Source organism: Pseudoliparis swirei, chromosome 7, assembly GCF_029220125.1.
Source record: "Pseudoliparis swirei isolate HS2019 ecotype Mariana Trench chromosome 7, NWPU_hadal_v1, whole genome shotgun sequence".
NCBI lineage: Eukaryota > Metazoa > Chordata > Actinopteri > Perciformes > Liparidae > Pseudoliparis > Pseudoliparis swirei.
In genome coordinates, this window is record NC_079394.1 from 24,685,582 (window position 1) to 24,705,414 (window position 19,833).

The 19,833-nt window shown below is 42.4% G+C and overlaps 1 protein-coding gene across 4 annotated transcripts in view; it reads right to left on the reverse strand.

Moving 5' to 3' along the window:
* Nucleotides 1–19,833, reverse strand: part of slc23a2 (solute carrier family 23 member 2) — a 34,088-nt gene that overhangs the window by 8,256 nt on the left and 5,999 nt on the right. The window contains exons 2-13 of one of the 4 annotated variants that reach the window (XM_056419429.1): nt 13,378–13,426; nt 11,221–11,429; nt 10,105–10,203; nt 8,804–8,911; nt 7,350–7,507; nt 5,066–5,154; nt 4,776–4,843; nt 3,116–3,297; nt 2,535–2,655; nt 1,833–1,989; nt 1,401–1,548; nt 1,204–1,309 (exon numbers count right to left, since the gene is read on the reverse strand). In XM_056419429.1, coding sequence (XP_056275404.1) covers nt 1,204–1,309; nt 1,401–1,548; nt 1,833–1,989; nt 2,535–2,655; nt 3,116–3,297; nt 4,776–4,843; nt 5,066–5,154; nt 7,350–7,507; nt 8,804–8,911; nt 10,105–10,203; nt 11,221–11,429; nt 13,378–13,426 — 1,494 coding nt within the window. Of the gene's footprint in view, nt 1–1,203; nt 1,310–1,400; nt 1,549–1,832; nt 1,990–2,534; nt 2,656–3,115; nt 3,298–4,775; nt 4,844–5,065; nt 5,155–7,349; nt 7,508–8,803; nt 8,912–10,104; nt 10,204–11,220; nt 11,433–13,377; nt 13,427–19,833 lie in introns of all 4 variants that reach the window. The other 3 variants (XM_056419428.1, XM_056419430.1, XM_056419432.1) reach the window with 3 other exon arrangements.

The following is a 19,833-nucleotide window of genomic DNA, read 5'->3' on the forward strand; positions in this document are numbered from 1 at the left end:
GCACAGTGTGAGGAGGGCTCTGTTGGAGGAAAGCTGCAGGGTCAGATGATATCCAGAGATGGTACTGAGACCTGTACTAAGACCTGTGCTTCCAGCTTTCAACACCATCCCTCCCTCCAGACTGGCGCAAGCTGAGTCAGGGTGGCAGACACACAAACCCCCCTCACCCTGAACAGATCCCCCCAGGTTCGTCCCTCCTCCCCTCCACTGTACTCCCTGTACACACATGACTGTGTGTCAGGGTTCAGCTCATCACCATCATTATGTTTGCGTGATGACACAGTGTGGGGATCTGATCTCCACGAACCGAGAAGGCTGGTGAAGGAGGTTGATCGACTTTAGGAGGTACAAACACAGAGGACGTACTCACCACTGGGATTTAACGGGACTCTGTGGAGGAGGAGTGGCGGTATAAAATACTGAGTATGGTCAATGAACACAGACACTTGGTGAAGAAAAGGGCAGCGCCTCTACCACCTCAATTTAAAGTTTCCAGAGGATCCTTCCTTCCTTCTACTCTGGAGAGGTGGAGAGTCCTGACACCATCACAGCCTGGTTGGGGCAACTGCTCCGGGACAGGAAGGGGAAGGAAGGGTTCGAGTAAGAACGATCGAGCGCACTACACTCCCCACCCTGCTCCACACTGCAGGACAGGAGTGCAGAACCAGAGCGGCAGAGAGATGCAGGATCACCCCCAACCCAACAGACTGTTTGGCGCCTCCGTACGCTGCAAGACAAGAGAGACTGAGACGGAGTTTTCTTTCTCATGCCCTTGCACATTCCTGCTGAGCATTGCCACTTTCATTTCACTGCACACCCTGTGTGTGTATGTGACAAATAAAACATCTTGAATCTTGAATCTTGAAGAAGGGACAATGGGGCAGAGTCCAAGGTCGAACTTTCCAAAGTTACTAAATTTGTCGAAACGGCACCAAACCCCAACATACATTTAAAAATTATGGAAAAGAGGAAACGTTACATTCAAGAATCTGGTACCAGCACATTTGTTTTTTTGCATTGAATCGGCTCTCGATTGAATCATTTGCACAATCCCAATAAAAATAAATACCATACAGTGTGCAGGGAGAACAGGAAACTAAGATAATGATAAAGTAAAAAAGAAAAGAAAAAAGAGCACAAACATTCAAAAAGTCAAAGAAAGAAATAAAAAGACAAATGAAATAAAGTGCAGGTGTGTATTACCTTTGTGATTCCCAGGACACCTATATTTGGGCTGGAGGAGGTGGAGCCATTTCCTGTCCCAAAAACACCATCCAGCACACAGGAAATACCTTCTACAAAAATCCCCCTAGGGAGACAGCAGAACAACATTCTTTCAGAAGGTGAAGTCCTGAACAAACAGAAAGCCCCGAAAGGGAAGAGCCGAGCTGCAGCGTTACCTATTGATGGCGTGGATTGGAGGTGGCGGAGCGCCGGAGAGACGCGCGCAGGCGTAGTAATCTCCGATGGACTCGATGATGCTGGCCACCACCGCGCTCATCATGCCGATCACACCTGCCAGCGTTACCGTAGGAACGCCCCACTGGACTGTCAGAGTGGAAACACGGAGCGGGTCAGAGGGGAAAAAAACTAAAGATATCTTCGTTTGTCAATTTCATAATCTCTAAATTTGTTCTAAAGGATTTCTTGCACATGTTATAGTTTGGTTTATTTAGTGTATATCGTTGTTTCACCTCTACCTACAAAAACAATGTTATTATATATATATTTATATCTTCATGGACTTTTGATTATGTGCGATCACATGAAGGATAACACATTTGTATTCATTTTAAACGGTGTAATCATTATGATTCCTCAGTTTGACTCACAGGGATATGGGATCCTGAACCAGGGCGCCGCTGCGATGATTCCTCGACGCGAGTCAGTGCGGGCGTAGTAGCCGTACTTGTCGACCTCCGGTGGGAAAACGTCCGTCACGGTGAAAATGAAACACAGCAACCATGCCACCAGGATGGCCATGATGATCTGGGTGGAAAGAAACCACCAATCAGTAAAGATACATGGAAAATCATTTGTTTAAGTAATTCGACCCGTTTCTAAACATTTGCAATTGCTAACCGACCTCAGTTCACCATGGGGTCAGTCATTTCTTGTAAACATTTCATATATTGAGAATCTTTCTTATCTTCCTGTAAAATATTGAACAAATATCTTAAATGACTCATCTTGAAATAAATGTATCCAATAAAAAGTGAAATTGTAGAAGCTACCGATACTGTTCAATATATTACCAGCAGAGGGCAGGAAAACACAGATTTAAACAAGACATAGAGGCAGGCGGAGGGAGAACCTCCTAATCGCCAGGGAGAAGGATATTAGCCCTGTTGAATAATATGTGATCTAGATGGGAACCTAGTTTGCGGTGGAGGCAGCGAGCAGCTGTAAAGGAACAAAAGATAACTCATGAAAAGAGAGTGTTTGGTATTCTGGAGAGGAAACTGTTCATAATTTGTGCAAAAAAACACCAAAACCCTGGGCTATGCAAGTGCTGTAAATAGTTGTTTACTTACAGGAAACATCTTAAAGACCTGCAGCCTGTAGAAAGTCCAGCCTTTCTTGGCTTTGTAGACCGGCAGAGGGAAGTGAACATTTCTGGCATACTGAGAGAAGAGCAGCACCAAGAAGATCGTCCTGTAAGACAGAAACAAGTCCTCTCAGTTTGGTGGATCGGCGTCTTACCATTTCCTTTACTCGTGGTGCGAGAACCAATCCCACACGGACATGTTCCATTTACTCCCGTCTAAGTCCGACGTGGACCCCAGAGGCCCGCAAAGCCAATCAATTCACTAAAAAGCAAATCAGTGGCAAATTACAGGCACACATCCCCCGTCCCTGTGGAGCGCGAGGAGGCAGCATCCAGCTGCTGTGCAAACCGTCGTGAGACAGCAGGGACCTCACACAACATGAATATCACAGCTCTGAAGGGGATCTTTCTCAATACATGCAGATAATCACATTACATCTGCTCCATCTTTAGCTGGGAATTCCCTGAGGGGGAGGAGCTCTAGAAAGCGGTTAGGTTCACTCAACGACCAACAAGCTCTGGAAAATGGGTTTTAGTTGACACATGAATTTGCATTTCTTTGCTCACAGCATAGAGATGCCCCAGTGCTTTCCAGCCCTCTCGCCCGCGGCCTGGAACCCAGACAGGCCGATGAGGGTCACGGTGGGGGTGATGGTCAGAGGGCCGATGAACTTCAGCAGGATCCCGGGCAGACCCAGCACTCCGATGCACACCTCGACCAGGGACGACACGATGATGGCCCCTTGGATCTGACAGAACATAGACGTGGTAGAGGAGAGGGGTAAAAAGTTAAAAACAAAGTTTAATTATCAGTTAGAACACGAAACTAAGACTTAAACACTGATGCAGTTTAAGTTGTTCCCTATGAATCAACTCAGAGTACAGGAGCAGGCTCAAAGGATACAAAATGATGGAGACTGATTTTAATGCAACACTTAAATCTGAATAATTTAAGAGTGCTTTCGTTAATGCCAAAAGAAAATCACATTTTATGAAATATATTTGTTTTATTAACCCTTGTATTGCCTTAGGGTCATTTTGACCCGATTAAATATTTAACCCTCCCCCCGCCTTTGGGTCATTTTGACCCGATTCAATGTTTCACCCTCCTGTTACCTTTATATTTACTAACATATTTTACCCTTTGGGTTCAATTTGACGCCAGCAATTAAAACCTCCAGAAAATTATTAGAATTAATATTGTTTTCCAAGTTTAAGTGTGAGGCACTTTATGTTTGTTTGTTGACTACCGAAAGAACACCGACATTAAACATTGAATGGGGTCAAATTAATCCTAAAGCGGGGGGAGGGTGTAATATTGATTCGGGTCAAAATGACCCTAAGGCAACACAAGGGTTAAAGCTACGGCTAGGTACTTTCATTTCGTGTTTTTTTAAGCAGCAGAGTCCTTTTAGAAAACCTTTTTTTTTTACTGCAGCATTAACTAAATGTTACTATTAATAATAACTGCATAGAAATAGACAATCTTGTTTACTTCTGCAGGTCATGTAGAGGCATCAGTGGTAAATTGATCTTTTCATAACCCGTTACAGGTGCAGTCCATATAAGTGATCAATGAGGCTGGAACCTGCTCGTTAATTGATAAGGAAAACAATCTGTCCGATTCAGCACTGATCAATCCCGCCGTGCGTTTGCTTTGCAGTCATCACCTCTGCCGATCCCATTAATAACATAAGGGGAAATAAAATGAATGAATCCTTTCGTTTGCATCATGGTCGGAGGAGACGAGGTTACAGGACAATAATCCGTTTGCCTCGTATCCGTCTGCGTGTTCCCGGCGGTCAAATGCACGTTTTCTCTTGCCCTCAGTCCATCCGTGTCCCGCTCAACAAGTTGATTCGGTCTGATTGAGTTTAGTCTCATCCGTGCGCAACATAAAAAACAATTACACAACTGGCTTGCGCAAACGGAAAAGGTTAATTCAAATAAACAGCTTCTGACCCGGGGAACCAAACCCTGCAGCCATTTACAGGAAGACAGCCATTTAGCAGCTTGGAAAAAGAAAACAAAAAAAGACGATGTAGCTTAAGTAACATCCATTATCTGATTAGCGTTGTGTAAGGTTGAACATCTTAAGCTAAATATGTAAACAATCCTTTCCACAATAAGGTGATTTAGGGCAATTTGATCCTGTTGGTCAGTGCAGTCAAGAATCGCCCCCCCTCCCTTCCCCCTTACTACCTTTCATTAGTCTTTCTTTGCTCACCTCTCGTATCCTGGGTTGCCAGATGTGCTCCGAGTTGAAGATCTCCGTGCTGTTGAACATTGGAACCTCTGGAAAAAATAAAGGATGGGGTGAAGAACAAGAAAACTTAAATAGATCATGAGAATCATAGCTCTTAATATTCATTTGGAGCGTGCAGATACCCCCCCCCCCCCATTAACTCTCTGCTTCGCAGTCTTAGATGTTGACAGCATTTGGAGATAAAATTACTGTAAACAAAGATACAATAACCCTCCGCTTGCTATCAGATGGGAGAATCTAGATGAGTTTACCTGTGTTATTACACTTCCATTTGTCCAGGGACAGGATGGCTCTGGCAGGTGCGAGGAAGGCGAAAGCGCTGGCCTGGAAGAGGGGCAACCTGGACACAAGGAAAGCAGTTTAAAAAAGGACACTAATGTATAACAAAAAAGAAGTGTTAAAATATAGAGAATGCAAACGGGATTTTCAGTGCAGAGCCACCAGGTGACAGCATTTCAGTTACTTATTTAACCATCGTTCACTGTGTGGTGTGAGAACCCCCCTGGTTGTTTGTTGGGTAATCTAAAAACAGTTTGTCAAACACAAGATGGGGTCAAAAGTTAAGTTATTGATGCCACAGATTCTCTTCCTTCCTCTTCCAGCAGTCATGGCTGACCTTTAAACCGTAAGCAACTTTCGTGAGAGCGGAGGGATATCAAAAGGTCTTATTGGAATAAAGAACACATAAATGTATATGATATTAGTTGAAATGCCCAGGACAGTAATAAAAGGCTTAAAATACACTCACATCTGCAGGCTGACGCTAGTTTTTCGAAGGAGTTAAGCGTGAGACGTCAAAATAAGTTGTTTGATTCTCTGTACCGAGTCGGTGTGGAATGCGTTATATGACCTCTTGGATTGAACAAGTAGACATATCGGTAGAGAAGTACAACTAGGCATTTACACCCTTATGAAACTGCGGTAATTTGAAGCCAAAGCACAGATCCTGTTCTTGTTTTCTCTGATCTAAAGTACAGAGCGTTACACAACCGGGCCACGGTGAAGCCAGACCGCTACGGATCTGCTCAAGCGTTTTGGGTCAAGCTCTCAAACTGCAGAAACTAGAAGGCCTCGTCTGGCTGGTAACGTTGCATCAGATCGCTTTTGTCAAACATTTAGAGTCCCAACAGTTGAAAGAACTTTGTTGAATCAATAAATCAATCAGACTTTGTGTGCCTGTATGGACCAAGCAGTGAATGACAAAGGGAGAGATTCCACTGACTGAAGCCACTTATTTAAAATATGTACCACTTATTTATAATATGAATGTCTTTTGCCCCCCACTCCGTTCACACGCCCCAACTGCGGTGGATTACATGGCACACACGGTTCGAAAGGTATGCAGATTAATGTAAACGTCTTCTTCACAAAAGAGACAAACAAGACTTCAGAGTCTGCTCCGTAAAGCTGAATGATAACTTGCCCACAACAAGCAGATGTTTTAGCGGCTAACATTTAGCAGCCTGCTGACATTCTCTGATTAGCATGAAGCACAAAATGCCGCTGAGGCTGATTTGGACTGTAATCAGTGTTTGCAGGGATTTGGTTATAAACCAAAGAAAAGCACCGGACAGGTTTTGATCTGCGAAGTCTGGAGATGTGAAAGGTGTGTTTGGATGTGTTGTCAGGGGACCGTGAATGTCTCGAATGCTGTGCCAGTCCGTCCAGCTGTTGTTGAGATGTTTTACTGGAGAACGTGACATCTTTAGAAATGTCAGGATCGGCAACGTCACAACACGAAAAATATCCATCAAGCAGAGACATTTCACTCAAATCTGACAAATGTGCGCCGACTGGGTAAATTGTTAGCAGGTCTGTCCTCCAATCAGGGGGTTGGTGGTTCAATCCCCGCCCTAGTCGATGTGTCCTTGAGCAAGACGCTTGACCCTGAATTGCTCCCTGTAGCTGTGTCTACGGTGTAAGTTGCTTTGATAACAGAGTCAGCTAAATAAAATGTAATCAAAAATGCTCTCAATGACGCACTGGACCATCTGGCCTGTTGACATTGGAATGTCGACGGAAACAAGAGTTTCCTGGAAATGTATTTGTTCTTCTTTTGGAAAATGAGGAAGTACCCAATCAAAGCCGTAAGGCAAAGACAGTGCAGGATTCTCACAGTAAATTCAAAAACATTTTAAAATCCACACAAGCAACTCTGAGTACTGTCTGGGTTAGTGTCTCAATGAGAAGTGATGCAATAGGCAACAAATAGGCATCTTCTGGGAAGTTCACTTTCAACTCGAAGCAAAACTGCAGTCACATGAACAAAACGAGGAAGTTGAAATGCACACATCACATTCTCATTAACAACATGCGTACAAGACAACTGCTGTAGCACAAACAAAACAATCAAAAAAGAAAGTCTGAAACATAAGATATCCCTGCTCAAGGGCATCTGTGAGATATCCGCAATATACATTTATATTAAAACATTTGTTGTAAGTATTTTCTTAAATGTGTAGACACACACAGGATGGAGACGGAGGAGCGTCATGTCGACGCCCTTGGTTCTGTACTTCAGTATCGTGAGTGTACCTGCAGCCCAGTGTGGTCTGGAGCAGGGTGGTGATCCCCACACAGAAGAAGATGGTCCCAATGAGCTGACTGGTGGCCCACTTGTCGTTGCCCACGCACATCGCCTCGGCCAGGAGGAACGGCACGGCGATCGTTCCACTGAAACACGTCAAGTAGTGCTATGAAGAGAAGAGGCCACAGAGTCAGTATGTGTGTGTGAGAGAGAAAGAGTATATGTGTGCGAGAGAGTCTGTGTGTGTGTGAGAGATTGAGTCTGTGTGTGTGTGAGAGAGTCTGTGTGCACATCTATTGTTTACCAGTCGATACCGACACCATAGTTACATTAGCTTTTCGGATGTTCAGAGAATACATCAGATCATCATCATGAACCTTTTCCCTTTTGGATAATTATCTCTCAGATTCGTTACCCCTCCCCTCTGTTACTTTTCAAAAACTAATTAGATCCCAAGCATTTGAATGAAGGTCGGCATCAAGGCACGCTGCGGGCCAAAAGAACTGACTTTTTGGGATTGTGTAGCCGCGTATACATGTTACTTTTTGTCTCATGACTCTTCAATCATCATAAATAGCTAAATAATTTTACATCGAAACAGAGCAAAAACATCTATAAGTCATGCCCAACAAACTCTTAACATTCTGGGTGATCATGGAAGAGTTGATGCTGTTTCACCTTTTGATGAAATCACCTACAACAACATGATTATATTTAATTTCCCACAACTCTGTTAATGTTTTTTTTTTGTATCTCTGCTCTGGGCACCAATATTGACAGAGGAGCGTGAACGTGCCGCCACTCTGACCAATCAGAGAGCAGCTTCAACAACACTTGTTTTGGAAGCAAAATCTACTGAATTGATTTTTTTCAGCTACGTCAAGCATGGAGTAAAATCAAACGTGAAATTCTGTTAAACGCGGTGAGACGATACGCAGTCCATTGAGCTGCACCACAATGCTGCTCACTAAGGAACATTCACATATAATCTCCATTATAACAGGAATTAGTAACTGCTGACATCAAAAGGTCAGAGTCACAGCATTAGACATTCGTCTTGGTGATGTGCAATGTTTATTGAGAAGGCCTGAGGGGGAAACCTCCACTGTTCAAAGAAACAATTGACACCACGTGACACCAACTTAAAGACTCTGTATTTCTTCAGGCGATGGCAGATAATGACATTATTTGTAGAATAGTCATCAACTCCATCTTAAACCAACATGACGCGCCCTGTGAGCAAAACACTATTTTTGGGACTGGCGTCCAGTTGTGTGGTGAACGCGGTCGGATGAAAAATACTGCACCGGGATGACAAATACAACCCCGGCGAAGAATCTGACTCACCGTGATTATCCAGGGGGAGCGCTCGCTATTCAGCTCTTATGGCGACACATTGCCAGTTCAGACGCATCTTTTCAAATATATTCATGATTCATATCAGTTCAGCATGGAGATTTACCTGCAAGCCCAGGAACACACACAGGTACCAGGGTGGGGTGTCTTCGATGGTGTAGATCATGTCCAGCATCCTGGCGTCGGTGCTGTCCGGCATCTCAGACATTGAGCTCTACACACACACAAAGATGAAAACGGAGCTCAAATGTCTTCGAAATTATTTTTTTACTTTGTCCTGGACACAAAATAATGTTTTCTGGAGGAATGAGTTCCTGTGACAGTTCAGGACTATAGCGGCCGGCTCACACCGATCCAGTCAAATGATGACGTGAGAAAAGACGCCTGAGTGGACATGACTCATGAACAATCACTTAAGAAAAGAACATAATAATAATAATAACATGACGGAGAGCGAGCGATGGCGACACAGTGGGTGAAACAAAACACAAATGGCATGACTCGCGGCATAGAAAAGTGAGAACAAGAGAAGATGGAGACAGTTTGATGAGTCAGCTAATATTTTGTTCTTGCTTGGGTGAAAGTGAGTTTGTGTTTTACGATGTTAAATGCAGAACCGGGTTAGAAGTGAAACAAAGCTACATTTGTATAGCTTTAACTCTTTAAGGATGTAGACTTTTTAAAATGGGAAACCATGTGCTTTTCTAAAATATATAACGGACTAGTCATGATAAGATGTTTGCTTCAGCTGGTTTTGCATTTAATGCAAAATAAGACAGACTAGTAAAACATAAGTTACAATCTTAGATTCTCATGTGGTATATTTAATATATAATAAAAGTAATATATTTTTTTTCTGGGAAAAACAATGTATCTTTCCAATTTTTATATTCTAACCTGCATTGACAAATAGCCTCACTGTTCCCCATCTTAAAATTATATTACAATTATTAAGCTACTAATGATGCAAACTGACCATCCTGCTGCTGCTTCAACACTAAAAGTACAAAGTGATATTTATTGGGGAACAGCCACGTGGAACACAACGAGACCACAATCACCCATCACACATGCATCTTCAGAAGAAGAAAGCGGACCAGTTCCGATTCTTTGTGATCACTCAGGAGACGAGGAGCGGCTGGTAGATGGAGGGCGCTAACGGAACGGTACCACCAAACCACACCCGTTACCACGGAATATAAATCCACTCGGACTGAAATCTGAAGGATTAAATCGGTAACGGTGAGGAAGGAAATCAAGTGATTGAAACTGTGGTTACGCGTCAGCTTTGTGAACAATGAGAGTACGCGGCCGTGTGCTTCACGGCTTATGGGAGTGAACTTGCACTTCTGATCACGTATGAAAAACACAGGGTTTGTGTTTCACGTCTTTGTTTCTCCTCTTTACCTTTTCTGCTCCTGGATTCTCTTTATCGTAGATGGCCATCAGCTCCGTGTTCTCAGTGTCCTGGTCTCCATTGGCCCCGCCCACGCCGTTTACCACCACCTTAACACACAGGCGGACTCAGTCAGTCCTCTCTCGTTTCATAAGGCATTACAGAAGGTTAGCTTTTAATTACGGTTTGCATAAACCTGATGATGCTGATGCTTACAAAACCAAATGAAAAGGACATGCGAGGGCAAGTTTTGGAAGTGACGAATCAAAAAAGTAAAGGCCAACCTGCACGTGAGCAGGCGCTTCTTGTGCAAACAAGTGCATTCCACCTAGAATTAGTGACAAGTGCATATTATGCGTGTGCTTTTCACCGTGAATGTGCAGATAAATCTACAAAGGGGGAGGGGACCTATTCAAATGTAAATTTTAAGAAAATACCGTTTCAATGTTTTTCATGCCAGATGAAGGGTTTTATGATTTTAGAACCCGGCATCCGTCAGTTTTCTCTTACTTTGTGGTTTCAGTGCTGCAACCAAGTTTTCACTAAATCCTGTCATCCTTCTGAGAAAAACCTCAGAGACGAAACACTTTGAATGCACTCTGTCAACACTGGGCAGCCATCACTCCGTGTGTCAAAAGGAATTGTTCAAACAAACGACCCCCGTACCCGTTTTTTAAAAATACACCTCCCCAATATGTAAGATAGTATAACTTTTATTTTAAGCGTTTATTAAATTAAATGTATGAAGGAGATGAATGTCTAAAAACTTAAGGGTTGCACAAAAACACAAATAAACTTTGAACTTGTATCGTATTTGCTTCCCAGCAGCTTCTGTAGTGGTGGCAGATTGTTTTTACTTGAACCTGCTTTAACTGATTTTTGGGGAATATGGGAAACGAGCTGCAAGTACAACACTGACATTATAAACCTATTAAGAACATATGTTGAATGTGTTCGCGGAGAGTTGACCGTCTTGTCTGCTGGATGTGTTAGAGTTGCGTTTCTGAACACCTGTCGAATGCAAGTGGGTTGGTTCTTCAGATCTGGTATTATCTCCAACTCCTGAGGGAAACATCTCTTGAGTTGCTAAATTGAGCCAATGATAAAATGAAAACATATTTGTGTACCGGGATGGGGTAGAAATCTGCGCTGTGCTTGCTCTCCTCTTCAAGTTTTCCTCCCTCACTGTTGCCGTCCATCGACTTGGAGTTGGTATTCTTCCCCACGCCCATCCTGGTGTCTTCGATGTCCTCGTCGCTCCGTCCTCGGCCTCTCTCTGGCGTGAACGCTGCAGATGAATCCTTCGGTCCGATTACATCGTCCAGGATTGCCTCATCTGCTTGGGAAGAACAGGAGACAGATAAACGCAGAGATTAATATCTTGATTGACAACTTTGAGAGGGTCCAATATCCTAGTTTCATTGTGAAGGTCTGATCACATCAAAGGGCCAACGAGGCTGCATTTCTTGTCGATTAGAAACTGATCTCGGGTCTCTCCCCGTTTAGTTTTTTTGTCCTAAAAGTATGTTTACTGAAATGATTCATCAAGTAAAAAGAGCAGAACACAATAAGCAGGTTAAAGATTTACAAATGCCGAGATCGGCTTTCTGTTTCCGTTCAAAGCATTTCACCTCCATTTAGACTACTTGAGCGAACACACAAACACTTTTGTTTGTCAGGAAGAAAAGATCATTGGATGTTGCTATTTAATTAATAAAATATAAATCTTTAGCTTTTTAGAAATGTTAGTCATTTAAAGTATTTTCTCACATTTAAAAGATTTACAATAACGTAAATAATCATTAATCTGAATTAAAGCAATGGTTAATGTTGGCCCTGCACTAATTCTAAATAACTATTAAACAGATTGAGAACTAAGAACAATTTCTACATATCAGTTAACAATCCATGTTGCCAATCGGTCCGACAGACAAGAACAGAAGGTAGATATACAGACGCGAGATTATGCAAAGAGCTGGCAAAAGAAACCGGAGCACACATTTGATGGAGAGAAGGAACAGAGCAATCAGATGATCAGAGATGATGGAACGTCAACAACAACAAAAACAGTAGGCCGTAGAGAGAGGAGATGTCAGTTTGTGCTAGCAAGGGTGGATGAATACGTTTCCCACTTCTGGCATTGCATCAACCTCCGTTTGTGTACAATGAAACCTCCAGTCAGCCCCGTCTCACCCCCGACTCCCGGCAAACCTTTCACAGTTGGTGCCTTTTGTTCAATCTATAATTATCCGTCATTAACTTAATGCTTTTGTAACCTCTTGCCATCTGGGAAAAACCCAGTGCTCCTGCACCTGGTCTTCTCTGAACTGTGAGAAACCTTTCCCTTAATACGTGTAGGCGAGGAGTCGTACTATCTTAGAGAACTGCAAAACAAAAACATTCCTGAGGGACTTGCTGTCCTCAATTAAATATTAAGCCACGCAGCGGATGAATCGAGCCTTGGACTTCAAATACATAACGTGATACCTCAGCCACCGCCGTCTGAAACAAACAGAAATTAGTGCTGGGACCTTTTCTCTTCTTCCCGTTGAGGACATCTCAGCAGTTGCATTAGCCAGTTTGTGAATTGTGTTCCACCAAAAATTTAATTGCATCCCACAAGGATGCTGTACTAGATTGGGAAGTGTTGCAACACGAATGCCCAGATGATGGAAGTCTTCCCGTACATGCAAGCCTTTAATGCGTCGTGGATGGGACAAAAGTGACCGAAACATCCTGTTTCCTTTCTCCCACTGGACACCAATACAAGGCAGTGTCATTATTTTAATGGTCATTTTATTTATTTATTATATATATTTTGGAAATTAAGTTATGGTTAGTTAGGTTCTTTACTTTAGAGAAAAAAAGGCTTTTCTTTTCTATGCACTCATTTGACTTTCTCTTTTCTTATTTCCCAGCTCCCCATTGCCCCCCGAGTTTAGTAGTATGTTGCATTTAATACTGCTTTTTTATATATAAGAGTTGCATGTAAAAAAGAACTGCGAAAACGGAAAAGAAACAGAAAAACAAGCTTGAAGAAGTAGGCCTAATAAATCCAGATCAAGACTCATTAAGAAGCTGCAAGAAAGTTATTGGCAAAGGTTAGTCTGTGACCGTTGACCTTGTTACCTATAAACCACGCCTGGTAAACAAAGGTACCCATGTCAGATGCATACCAAGAGTCATATTCCCTTTCCACAAGTATTTCCAAATTCTCAAAATGTCCTTTCCCACCCAGCCAGTCTCCCTGCTTGCAGTGTAAAATGTTGGGATAGGTGTAATACCTAGTTGACACATCCAATCACTCCTGTCAAGCTGGGCGGCTGGGAGCATCTGTGTGGAAGGGGCAAGAGAGGAGGAAAGGAGACGATAGGAGAAGATAGGAGGAGAGTATAAGAGGAAAGGAGAGCAAAGAAGGCATCGAGGAGAGGCAGAGGGTTCAAGGATAAGGAGGGAGGTGAGACATAAGTTAATTTGACAGACAGCATTTTAATCACAAACAAAAGTTAGTGTGTAGTGTGACTGATGTGTCCACTGCAAGACTTCATTTTGAGATAAACATGGCTTAAGAAAGGCAGTAAGAGTGAATTATGTTGCAATCAAAAATATCCCACTCATAGAGGGGGCGTTATAGAAATAATGAGCTCAAGAGGAAAAAAAGCCAGCCAAGGCAAACCCTATAGAGACAAAGTTTGTCGATAGTTTACATTCTTATTTTCTAATGCCGCAGTCATGATTGACATGCGACGATTTGAAAATGAGTCTTAAATAAGCCAAATGTTCTAGTGGAGTGGAGCGATGTTAGAGGTTATTATTGTTCGGAGGATAAAAAACAAAATATATGCAAAAGCAGCCTCGGGCTGACGTCAGGTTTAATGAGGCACGTGCCAACACCAGAAGCCACTGTAGCATGACATCCGCTCAAACACCCCCCTCGACTCTTTCCTGCGTTTCCTGTCCGTCGATGTTGACTGGGAATCCGCAGCAAAAACAGGATGAAAGAGAGGAACTGACGCGAGAGAAGAGAGAAGTGAAAGTGAGCTCATGTGATTATATAAACAGAGGGAACATCTGCAGTGGCGCCAACATAAAAATACCATTTCCCACTGTGTAAAACATACAACACGGATAAAAGCAGGCAAAGTGTGTGTGTGTGTGTGTGTGTGTGTTAAAAGCACTTGAGAAAAACCAGCACGAGGAAAAACAAAGACACCTGCAGTGGTAATTTGACTCGTCCCAGAATCAGCCGGCTGGTGGACACCGTTACCACCCGGAGCTGTAACCATGGTAACCCGAGCCGGGGATCCTGTGCAGGCTTGTGCCGCGTTGTGTGGGACTCCACCGGAGGAGGACGAGGACTTCACACCAGATGTTTGTGTTGGCGGTTTCATTTCCAGGGCCAAATTTGTGTGCCTGTTCGTGTATATAATAGACTCCAACCCCTCCAGACGGTGGTCTGAAGTCCAGTCACACATTCTGGCCCAGGCTATAATGAGCCACAGTTGGTTTAGTGTCATGTCGGAGTAGTAAGGACAGGGTTCATACACCTGTTGACTGAGGGATTTCCATGACCAAACATTTTGTGAAATCTCGGTGTATACACGAGTACACCTTAAATGACAATAGTTTGATTAAAAGAATAAACATTTATCTAAATGTTTATTCTTTTAATCAAACTGCGTCAATGGACATGTGAATTGAACAGATTGCCATGACTATTCCAAAACTTGGGATTTAATTTTTGCAAGGACTTTTCCAGGCCTGGAAATTTTAAAATTCCATGACTTTTCCAGGTTTTCCATGACCGTATGAACCCTGTAAGGAGTTTTTCATGTCTTGTGTCCCTAAAGAAACTATTTTGGGATATAAAACCTAACTAATTTGTGAGTTTTTATCAGTCATGGTTCTTTAAGGATATAACTCACAATATTAAAAAAAATCATAACATTACGGCTGCAATTGATGAATATGAATATAAATCACTGATTAGCAAAAAATAATTTTAAATGTACAGTGCATCCGGAAAGTATTCACAGCGCTTCATTTTTTCCACATTTTGTTATGTTACAGCCTTATTCCAAAATGGATTAAATTCATTATTTTCCTCAACATTCTACACACAAAAACCCATAATGACAAAGTGAAAACAGTTTTTTGCAAATGTTTGCACATTTATTTAAAATAAAGAACGAAAACATAACATGTACATAAGTATTCACAGCCTTTGCTCAATACTTTGTTGAAGCACCTTTGGCAGCAATTACAGCCTCAAGTCTTCTTGGGTATGATTCCACAAGCGTGGCACACCTATTTCTGGACAGTTTCTCCCATTCTTCTTTGCAGAACCTCTCAAGTTCCATCAGGTTGGATGGGGAGCGTCGGTGCACAGCCATTTTCAGATCTCTCCAGAGATGTTCAATCGGGTTCAAGTCAGGGCTCTGGCTGGGCCACTCCAGGACATTCACAGAGTCGTCCTGAAGCCACTCCTTTGTTATCTTGGCTGTGTGCTTCAGGTCGTTGTCCTGTTGGAAGATGAACCGTCGCCCCAGTCTGAGGTCCAGAGCGCTTTGGAGCATGTTTTCATCGAGGATGTCTCTGTACATTGCTGCATTCATCTTTCCCTCAATCCTGACTAGTCTCCCAGTTCCTCCCGCTGAAAAACATCCCCACAGCATGATGCTGACACCACCGGATGGTATTGGCCAGGTGATGAGCAGTGCCTGGTTTCCTCCAGACATGACGCTTGGCATTCAGGCCAAAGAGTTCAATCTTTGTTTCATCAGACCAGAGAATTTTGTTTCTCGTGGTCTGAGAGTCCTTCAGGTGCTTTTTACTGAGGAGTGGCTTCCGTCTGGCCACTCGACCAAACAGGCCTGATTTGTGGAGTGCTGCAGAGATGGTTGTCCTTCTGGAAGGTTCTCCTCTCTTCATAGAACAACGCTGGAGCTCTGTCAGAGTGACCATCGGGTTCCTGGTCACCTCCCTGACTAAGGCCCTTCTCCCCCGATCGCTCAGTCTGGCTGGGCGGCCAACTCTAGGAAGAGTCCTGGTGGTTCCAAACTTCTTCCATTTCCGGATGATGGAGGCCACTGTGCTCATTGGGACTTTCAATGCTGCAGAAATCTTTCTGTACCCTTCGCCAGATCTGTGCCTCGATACACTTCTGTCTCGGAGGTCTATAGATAATTCCTTGAACTTCATGGCTTGGTTTATGCTCTGATATGCACTGTCAACTGTGATACCTTATATAGACAGGTGTGTGCCTTTCTCAATCATGTCCAATCAACTGAATTTAGCACAGGTGGACTCCAATTAAACATCTCAAGGATGATCAGTGGAAACAGGATGCACCTGAGCTAAATTTTGAGTCATGGCAAAGGCTGTGAATACTTATGTAAATGTCATGTTTTCGTTCTTTATTTTTAACAGATTTGCAAAAAACAGTTTTCACTTTGTCATTATGGGTTGTTGTGTGTAGAATGTTGAGGAAAATAATGAATTTAATCCATTTTGGAACAAGGCTGTAACATAACAAAATGTGGAAAAAGTGAAGCGCTGTGAATACTTTCCGGATGCACTGTATATGGCCATCGCAATTTCCTAAACTCAAAAGAGGACTTCCTCAAATTACTTGCATTATTCAACCAACAGTTTATTTAACAACTTCAAGGCATTCAGTTAACAACAGATGATGTAAAACCCAGAACAACGTGTCACTTTATGAGCGGGAACTAGAGAATATTTGGCATGTTTTCCTGTGAAATTAGTTTATTGATTATCAGAAGAATTGCAGATTCCTTTTCCATCACTCATCTTATCAATAAAGTAGACTAATCTTTTCAGCTTTAATCAATAAATACTTAGAGCCACAGACTGAAGCGACAAATCTTTAAAGATACTTTTTTTTTAAAGGGCGTAAAACCCCAAATGCCCGAGACAGTAAATCAATAACTGACAAACTCCTCACTAAAGTGAGACAAACACTATATGGAGGTCAACAGAACAGGATACGGTGTGCTTGCAACACTGCTATTGAGAACCTGAGATCACATGACCGTGCAAATGCGTTGCCCATTGTCACTTGGAATATGTCGCCTGAAGGTTTTACCGTGAACAATGCAGCCACACAAAGGGCATCTCTCCGTTATTCCAACAGTTTGTCTCCACGGAGTTTGGCCGGCTGCCAACGCGTCCTGTGAGGGGACGTGGGGCCGATTGTAAAAATTCTGCAAGGTCATGTTTAAAGATTCCACCATCAGTGGCGCAGAGGTGACCACAGATAAGGGAGCTTCAGGCTGATGTGCAACGAGAGTGGCCAGAAATGAGATACTTCTAGCAGGTGAAGGCTGGAAGATACAGAAAGGGATGTTTTCCAGTTTTTGAGAAAGAAATTATAATAAAGCGATAATATTTCAAGATACGTCCTCCCCACTGCTGCATACACAGGTTTATTTCCACACTGGCTTTAAAATATACATATATATTCTTTAGCCTATAAAAGACCCTTTACTATTCTCATAGCCCAAAAGTTGACATCTACATATTGAATTCATACAAATATAAAACAAATCACTTGAGAAATTGGACCTTTGCAAACGTTTGGAGGCGTGTCTCGAGAAATTACTTGAATACAAGTCAATTCATTTAATGATTTAACTGTTTTATTCTATGAACAACAAAACTGACAAACTCCCTTTATGCAGTAGTTCCATTTTTGTTTATCTTCAAGTACCCAAAGACTAACATTTAAAAGTAGGGTTAAAAAGGTGGCCATGAGTCAGAGTCTTGTTTAAGTGGGTTTTTCATGCATTTGTTCTAATTAGCTAATTTAATCATTCAAATTATTCCAATGATTCTAATGTGCGTGCTACCCTTTAACTGTTATGTACTTTATCAATCCATGTAAAGCAATTTTTTTGTTGTTGATCAATTATAATAATTTCTATTGCTCGTCTCAATTAAAAATGCTTGTTTTTTTTAAGGTTGCACATTTATAAGGCCATCTCAAACTTGGCCAAACATTATTGGTTTCAGCTGTGCAGTGTCTCAGTCCATGTCTAAATTTAGTGTTAAAACCATCGGCAATGCCGTGAAAAAGAAAAGCGGAATAGAGAAATCACCTGTTTGGATTTGTGGTTGGAAGACAAACCCTCAGACACTTGGCTCTCCATGTCACATGACTTCCTATTCCGGTTTTAAGTCATGACCATTTTGTTCTAATCTGCTCCACACATGAACTCATTTGTCATATACGTGAGATGATGGTGCCGGCTGTCAGTGGAATCACAAACCAATACACAAGCGAGGCTCTTTGCAAACACTTTACACAACCAACAGGAAAGACCGCAGAGGTTATAATTATAACGCACCGAGTCACGCAACCAGACAAAACAACTAAAAAGCACACGTCCTGGTTTTGTAACTGGTTTGTCATCCGAGCAGCCCACCGGTTCGAGTGCGCCACAGAAAAGGGAACGTTTCGGTCTAACATTTACCAAGAAACATCTTTTTCATTCACTACCATTTAGCCTAAATAATCTGTCGTTGATCTATAGTAGATCAACGACAGATTATTTGGCGAAACAATTTAATATATAAATATATAATGGAGTAGATCATCTTCTCCATTGTATATTTATCTATTAAATTGTTTCGGGCAATGAGTTAAAAATCAATTCAGTTATTTTATGCATCCCCACTGGAGCAAACATCTGGATAAAACCCATGGAAGAGTAATGGTGAAAAGAAAGACATTTTTACGGGACATGCGACTAGTCCCAAACCTTTCAGCACACAAAGCTCACATCAAACGGAGACTATAGTTGTAGAACCCCTGCTATTCATTTGTACCGATTTACTTTTGTCACCACTCGTCATGCCTTTTAATCTTAAAACACAGGCGGAAGTTGAAGGCAGTAAGAAAGAACGAGCTGGCAAGGAACAGTGAAATAACTGGACAACAGTACTACTAAGACCTCACAGTGACTTAAACGGGTCATTATACGACAGGAAATGAAGTTAATAATTATCTGGATGTAGTTGATTTATTAGAACTTGGTAACTATGGTAAACTTGCTTTCTTTGGTGCTTACCCGTATAACAGCAGGTGGGCTCCATGCACGCCACGGTTTAAGAAACGAAAGCAACAGGGAAGATCACCACGTCGATACATCAGGGCAGCAGAGATGTTGAGCTTCTAAATGCATTTCCACCCCCCTAACAAAGCAGCACCTACGCCCACATCGCACGCCATCAGCAACCCAAGTGGAAGGTTAGATAAAAAAGAAAAAAAGTTAAAGTTTGTTCTCAGACGAGACACAAGAAAAAAGACATTGTACTGTAACTGTAGACATTTATTATATCCACCACCCAGCGCCTCGGGTATTATTTCCAACGGGGATATTTAAGACTAAAGAGACATCCTTTGTTGCTGGAAGTTGATGAAATCCCAGACTCCTGCTGTCGCTCGCAGTGGGGCAGCTGGTTTTATTTGCTTGTACCGTAACTGAAGACGGATTACCTCCAGTCAGCCATATTAGGGTTTCTAAATGATCTGCTAAAAATCGGAGAAGTTAAGACAAAAGCGGGGCATTGTTTAGCATGTAGATCTGCAACTTCAGTTTGTGCCGATTTTCTTATACATACAACTAGGAATGCAGTACCGATTGTTTAAATGATCAATTAATAGACTCATTTAAATTGTTTCCAAGTTTGCAAAATCTTTACTGGAGGTGTTCTGG